The sequence below is a fragment of the Morone saxatilis genome, unplaced genomic scaffold (genome assembly GCF_004916995.1).
Source record: "Morone saxatilis isolate NCDOM2014 unplaced genomic scaffold, NCSU_SB_2.0 Contig1, whole genome shotgun sequence".
Taxonomy (NCBI): Eukaryota; Metazoa; Chordata; class Actinopteri; family Moronidae; genus Morone; species Morone saxatilis.
The window spans coordinates 19,524,481-19,531,950 of NW_023339651.1; the positions used below are offsets into that span (position 1 = coordinate 19,524,481).

At 39.5% G+C, this 7,470-nt stretch overlaps 1 protein-coding gene across 1 annotated transcript in view; it reads right to left on the reverse strand.

Annotated features, from left to right (window-relative positions):
- dnah9 (dynein, axonemal, heavy chain 9) overlaps nt 1-7,470 on the reverse strand; it is a 133,749-nt gene that overhangs the window by 63,812 nt on the left and 62,467 nt on the right. The window contains 1 exon segment of the mRNA XM_035670173.1: nt 3,407-3,646. Within this exon segment, the coding sequence (XP_035526066.1) occupies nt 3,407-3,646 (240 nt within the window).

The window sequence follows — 7,470 nt, forward strand, 5'->3', positions numbered from 1 at the left end:
TTTCTTTCTTTCTTTCCTTCCTTCTTTCTTTCTTTCCCTTGTCTCGTCCTTCTCTTACACTTCATCCATCTTTGGCTCATCTCCTCCCTCGTCTCTTGAGCTTCGAGGAGCTCATTTAGGTTGACGTGGGGAAGACAGGCCCTCGGATATGCCCGCTGGTCATGGTAGAGAACGAGCACTGGCAAATAGAGCTCTTTGACAACACTCCCAGTCGGATGCCAAACTGTTTGTCTTGCCCTATGAGGGGAATTTGGCTACTATACTTCTCTTATAGTACGTCTAATTTAACATCCACAGGCGGTAAAGACGGACTACTGTAAGAAAGTAAGTAAGTGAAAAGGTACAAAGTGGAAAAAGTATTAAAGTAATAGCAAGTCAATTTGTCGGCATTAGCTCCTAGTTACTATTTGTTGGGTTAGTTGCGCTTTTTTGCCTCAATGTCTGCCTTAAACTCGAAAATGGCTTTAGCAACAAAACTCTGATAGAGATGCAACCTTGAGTGTTCTGGACCCCTTCCTTTTGTCACATTTAAAAACACCTTTTCAAGGAGTGTTGCAAGCTCACACGGAGTCTCTGAGCTGAGTTTTCTGGCTCATTAGAGTTTCTCATAATGAGACGGTTGCCTTTGGCCATATCAAGTTCCAAAGTTTTACAAAACAAAGCGAATCGCAAAATAGACCCCCAATTATTTTGGCTGAGGATTCAACATCTGAAACGTCAAGCCAGAAAACACTGAGTGACAATCATTTAGGCCTAATGCTCGAAAATTAGAAGAAGCGTTTGTACTGTCTCACCAAATACTTTCCCACTTCTGAGGGTGCAAAAGCACAGAGGTATGGTGGGGGAGTTACAGCTGAGGCAGAGCTGAGAGCTGCTAGGCTGCTCACCTCTTCCAGGCTGTTCTAAGGTGTTAGAGCCAGGAGTTGAATAAGTTAGGCAGGAAAAACTTCAAACAAGCTTCCTTTCTGGCTTTCTTTATACTCTTTCTAAAGGTGGAGAGAGGAACGGCGAGAAGCTTTGACACCGTTTCTTCTCTGTGGTTACTGGACATCCAGTCACATTGTGTGGACTCCTAAAAAAGACCACAACTTTGACAAAACAGGAAAAATGCTTCTTCAAACACTGGCTTCAAAGTGTTATGGTGAGGCTAAACTTCCTACTGTTTAAAAGCAGTGATGTGCGTGATCAAGGGTCTGGAAGGAAAGCCTTGGGTCATCAGGGCTTGAGCTCTGGGATGGTAATTATGCTTAATCTCAAAGTGCAGAAGGCTCAAACCTGCCATACATTAACTCATAATTGCTAAAAACCCAGTAATCATGCAGGAAATAAGGTTAACAATAACATTCCTTAAATAGAGTTAATGGAGTAAAATGGCACCGTTAAGGCCTCAGTATTATTAAAAGGAAGTAGTGGTCGGATGGTTACTTATATTTGACATAATCACGCATATTATGCTGTGATTGGTCGAGTGTGCTGAGGTGAAAGTAAGCAGGGTTTAAACTCTCTCTCTCGCTCTCTCGCTCTCTCGCTCTCTGGCTCTCTGGCTCTCTGTTTTTATTCTTCACACAGCTCCTTCCACAAATGACTTCATAACTACAAATGTCAGTGTCGTGGTGGCGCTACAGGAAAAGTCAGGGGATCACAGGGAAACAAAGCCATTAGGGATCATTGTCTGGGGACCCATCCTTTTGGTTGATGTTGAGATATTTCACTGGATAAGTGAAAACTTAATTTTTTCCGATGAAACGTCTCAAACACTGTTGGATGGATCGCCATGACATTTGGTACAGACATTCACATCCCCCTCAACATGATCTGTAATAACTTTGGTCATCCAAAGACACCAACACATTTGTTGTTGTTTTTTTAAACAGAAGCTTAACTGGACGTTTAAATCACATGCTTCATGTATGTCATGTTTCATTCGTCGAGTCTGTTTCTGTTGCACTTTGGCTGAGGTCAAAAGTTGCTATATGGATAGAAAACACACATTTTTTTGTGATATTTTAACTTTTTTTCCACTTTTTTTTCCAGGTGCAATTTGAAAATGTGCATTGAACAGATTGATGGAAACACATTTATCCATGCTCCCCTCAGGATGGGCGATCACTTAAACTTTCCTCTAGCGTCATTAGCAAGTCAAAATTTCAATTTGTCCAATACTTCAGATTATGACCAAATACCTGCAAAACTAATGACGTTCCCATCAGCATTGTAGTCTTGTGAGGGCACTGGTTTCTAATTTAGCCTGGCTTGTGGCTAGTAACTACCCTTAGCTGTCCAGACTGCTCTGCTGATAAAGGGATGGTAGTGAGACATTGCGGTGGTGTTCATAAATAGGAACTTTCTTTCCTCTGCAGCAGTGAACACAATACACAACCTTCTACCACTATAAGAGTGCAACCTAGCTCTCTCACAGAACTGCAGCATCTGTATACCTGTGCAGAAAAGAGATGAAATGAACGTGCCCAGCCAAGTTTTAAACAAAGGAAAATATATTTTTTAAGACAAGATGACAGTTGCACAACCTATTTGATTTGATGATCTAATGACTATATGAAAATCATGACCCATCCCTAGTTTATACCCCTTTGGGTTTAGTTTCCTGTCCTGACTGTCAACCTGTTGTCAATCTCTGCCTGCATGTTTGACACAGCAGTCTGTGTTTTTTAAGCTACAACCCGCCTTTTACATTACACATAGGTAACTTGATCTAATGTTAATAGCAAAAATATAGATTAATGCAGCTTTAAAAGGGTCAATATGATACAGTGCATTACTACACCAATGTATTTTATACACAGTAATAGTTTAGTAGGAACTCTAGTAGAGCTGCCTTTATAAACTCCTAGATGGAATTATGAAATATGAAGTTCCTATAGCTGAGTGGCTTAAAGCATTAATTATACAACGGAGTGTGTTAAATGAGAGAGCCTGCCCTCCATGAAACCGTGGAGGATTTTGACAGAAATATCGCCCCAAAAGCTTCTCCCTTGACAGCCTCCGCGCTCTGATATTATATTCATTTAAATACATTAAATCATCACTAACACCCGTGGAAGTGCAAATCCATTCTATTTTCTGTTACACTTATTTCAGACTTATTTCCAGCTTTCAGACCCAGCTCTTAAATCAATAATAATTTAGATGAGAAATTAGTGACAGAGCCCTGGCTCTCTCCACGTGGGAGCCGTAAAAACAGAGAGAATCAGGGCAAAATATCTAACTCCTCGTTTGAAATGGAAAGGGTAGTGATATGAAAAAAACGTTTTCTTTTTTCACTTTTTTAACTTTTTTTGAGTTAACTTCTGACATTTCATTGTGAAAAGATTAACCTGAGGTCGTTCTTCTAAAATAATGTATATGTAGATAAATCCCTCTGGTATATACTCTATCTGTGTCTCACCTGGAATATGTTGGAGAGGTCCCGCAGGTTGAAGATGTAGTGGAACTTTACTGCGGTGGGGAGGAAGGTGGAGGAGATGCGTTGGTGCAGGGCCAGTGCTAAGTGGACCAGGTTGGGACAGCTCTTCTGCAGGGCGGCGCTAAAGCCCTCTCCTCTCAGGTGCTGAGACAGGATGGAGGTGTAGATGGTGCTCAAGGCCTCGGCTCCGGGAAACGACAGGGCAAAGACAGAGAAGTGCCGCTGCAGAGGGAGACACGGGGCAAACAAGGCGACAGTAAACATGTTGCTCCTCGCTAATGAGGCAGTCAGTTATCTTCCATACTAAAACAAGGGTCACCTTGTGGGTGTTTACAGCAGTAAGTAAAGAGGGACCGTAGATCTGTTAAGTGAGCCTTTTAAATTCAAATAAGACCAACTTAAAGTTTGACCTATAATTATATCATTCTCCTTCAGAAAAGTAGTCCTCTAAGTTTAGTCAAGTTTACGATCTACTGTATACCCCAGTTAGAAGTAATTTCCTCCTTTGATCATATGCGTATATATATATATATATGTATACTTTATAATTATTATAATCTTATTCCAGTTTCTTGATACAGACTGGCAATCGCTGTGGATGTAGATAGAGGCCAGTAGCTCCTTCAAACTCCTCCATTTCGCTTATAATACGTATTTTTTTTTAGCTTTATTGCTGAAAACATCATTGAATGATGTCTGATTAAGTTTGATTTGTAAGGGCTAAGCTAAAATTGTTTAAATCAGTAGATTTTGACTGACAATGGCTGGGGCTGGTTGGCTAGCTCCTTCAAACCTCGTTGTTGAAATTTTCTGTTATTCTATGAATCCAATATCTTTTTCTATGTGTGTAGCATGAAAGGACTGCAAAGTATCATTTCCATGTACAACCTTGTGTTGTATAATGATAAATACATTTCCTTGATACTGATGCTGCTCATCAGTACTGCTATTACTACTACTTGCCATATTTTGGTCCAAAAAAGAAAGACATGACATGGAAAGATAAGAGTTTTATTATTCCTTTTTTGAAAGTTGAATTTAGCTCCATTTTCACTACAGTCAGAAACATGAGCCCACACTTTTGAACATTTTGCTTTACAACATTACATAATTACAGATAGCTGTATCGTTTGTCCAGTAGCTTATAGATATTTCTGTATTCACAAGTTGGGAACCGGCACCAGTACTGATTCTTAATTACCCATTCCAATCTACTACCTACAGTTTCCATGTTTTGTTATTTCCTGTCCTCTTGTGTCTTGTTTTTATCCACTTCCCATCTTTGTCTGTTTTCCCTTCAGTTTGGATTATCTGCCCCACCCTGAATTTTTTTTTCACTTGTCTTGTTATCCTCCCCCTCACCTGTGTATTTAGTGTTTGTGTTTCTTTATTTCATTGTGAGTTTGTCCTTGTTCGTATGTCAAACTTTCAACCTCTCCCCTAACGTCTTCTCAGTTTTGTACGAACTACTTTGAGTTTATGGACTTTCTACGTGTCTTATTGAATTTTGTCGGCTCATTTTGCCGGTTTAGGAAAACTGCCTCATGGTCTTGTGGGTTTAAGCTCCACCACCCTTGTTTGCAATTAAACCATCTGAACTGCACCTGCTCTGCTCTGCCAGTCATGTTCCATAACTCCGCTTGCACAACTGTGACAACAGTCGATGGCAGTGAGCGGGCCCCAAGTGAAGCAGACAGGACATGGAAGCTAGGCAATGTACTGCTGTGGACGGGGTCAGCAGAAAAATGTGTAGCAACCTAGAAATAGGTCCACCTCAAAGGAATCAATATTAAGTGTACGCTATATTTAGATTTTCACCACTATATGTTGCTGTCAAACAGCAGAAGCAGTTATGTCCATCTTTTCAAATCTACCAAACTCCTTTGATAAAAACAGTAACTGTACCTGGCAGCGCATGGGAGTTGCTGGTCTGCCGCTGCCTCGATCGGTTAGTCTCTGTTTGTGTTATTGTGTGACTTTGGTGTTTTAAAACGTTAGATTCCCTGCTGGTACTCCTGCTGGCGTCTACTGTAGCTATGGATAACTACCTCATACAACCCCACTTCAACATACCCAAACTATCCCTTTAAATCACCCTTCTCTCACACCAGTCCTAATCACTTTGCATATCACAAAGCTAGCGGGCGCTGAAGACACTGCTGCTTATGTCAAACACTATTTAGGAATATCTTGAACAGACTCATAACACTGTTTGTTGATATTAGAAGTGCTTTTAACACCATTCTGCCTCACCTTCTGTTTCTTAGGTAGACACTGCGCTCTGTTCATTTAATTGTGGATACATTTATTTTGGTAAAATGTGGCAAACAAGATAAAATTCTATATTGTTATCTCCTAGAATAAGTACCTATCACCTGTTTTGTACACTTTGCACATATACCAATGCCAGTCATCACAGACAATTCATAAATTCTTTAAAGACAGCATTGGTACATTTTTTAAAAACCAATGTTGAGTCTACAGTGCATTTTGAGAAAGAATTTTGTCAGATAGTGCAAGATAACTATCTTCAGGTCAATGTTCAGGTCTAAAGAAGGGCAATGTGATTGAAAGAGTCTCAATGTTTAAATATCTCCGAAATGATCCTGACAATCGAAAACGTATAGACTGCACCGGTTCAAGACCAAAATACTGCAACAATGAATGCTTTTAGAAAGTTTAGAATGGATCCTGATGTCCTTCAGCTTTTTTAAAGTCAGTATTAGAGTGTTTTGACTTTTAGTATTGAGCAGACTTCAGTAGAACAGCTTTATAATGACTTTCTTTTAAATAAGATTGTTTGAGTTGATCCATGGGGGACGATATTACAACTACAAGATCTAAGCATTCTTTTGTTCCTGCTGCTGTCATTTAACAGCCACACTCAACTGTGCAATCAGCAGCTACCAGCACTGCTGCACTGTTTGTAAATGTCTCATTTTGTCCTCAGTTTTAATGGTGTATTATACACTTTCATACATCTGCATACATTTTATGTTTGTTGGAATTTAATCTTTTTCAAGGTATGAAGTTTAATTTATTGTATGGTGGTGTCACATTTGTCTGTGCGTAAGAATGAGTGTCAGCATGTGTGTGAGTAGATGGGAGAAGGTCAAAGTAACGTTTGACAATAACTACAGTGGCTAGTTTTAGGAAATAACTGAGCCTTTTTTAAAATGAAACTATACATTTGTGAGGATTTTTTAAAGATTTAGATCTTCAGAAGGATCTAATGTACTTATGGGCTGCAATCAAGGGAAATCTTGAAAGTACTGAGGGATGGACTTACACATGGTTTAGGCCTTTTAATGGGATTTGTGCACAATAAGAAACATAAATTGATGGCAGGCTTATCCTTTAAAAAAGGCGAGTTTAATTGCCTAAAAATAAGCAGATCAGAAAACACTGTTGTTTTTGTAACACTCATACTGTATGTGAAGTCCGGAAAACAGGCATATTTTGTCATTTAGATATTTTTCCTCATTTCATTATCATTTTGTTGTTGTTTGACTTGAATTCTTTGGAAGTAGCCTAGTGAGCTACGAACTAAGTAATGTCTGAGATGTCACATTAGACCACTCTAACACTGATCAAACACAAAAAATAATTATGGCATCCAGCGTTTCCTGTGTTTTTCTTGTGCTCTAAAGTAAGTTTTGATACGCTCTTCAGTCAGAGATATTGCACATGAACAAACAATGAATAAGTAAACAATGTGCTACCACCCTCGGGCAAAAAGCAGTGGAATTTCTTAAATGCTGAATGTTGAGACACGCCGTGTTTTGCTTTTTGTGAATGTTTCGTCTAAAACCAATCAACTGTGCATGAATGGCCACACAAATGAATGAACAAACAAACACTGAAAAAAATGACTGCAGACAAACAATGTGATGGTCCAACGTTTTGTAAGAGGAGGTAAATATAGAGAAAAGATGATAACATGATAACATGTGCAAGAGGAATTAGTGCACATGTAAGCTCAGCAGTGTGTTGCATAACCCGGTGGAACACAATGTGCTGCGAGGACATGCTGTGTGTGTGTGTGT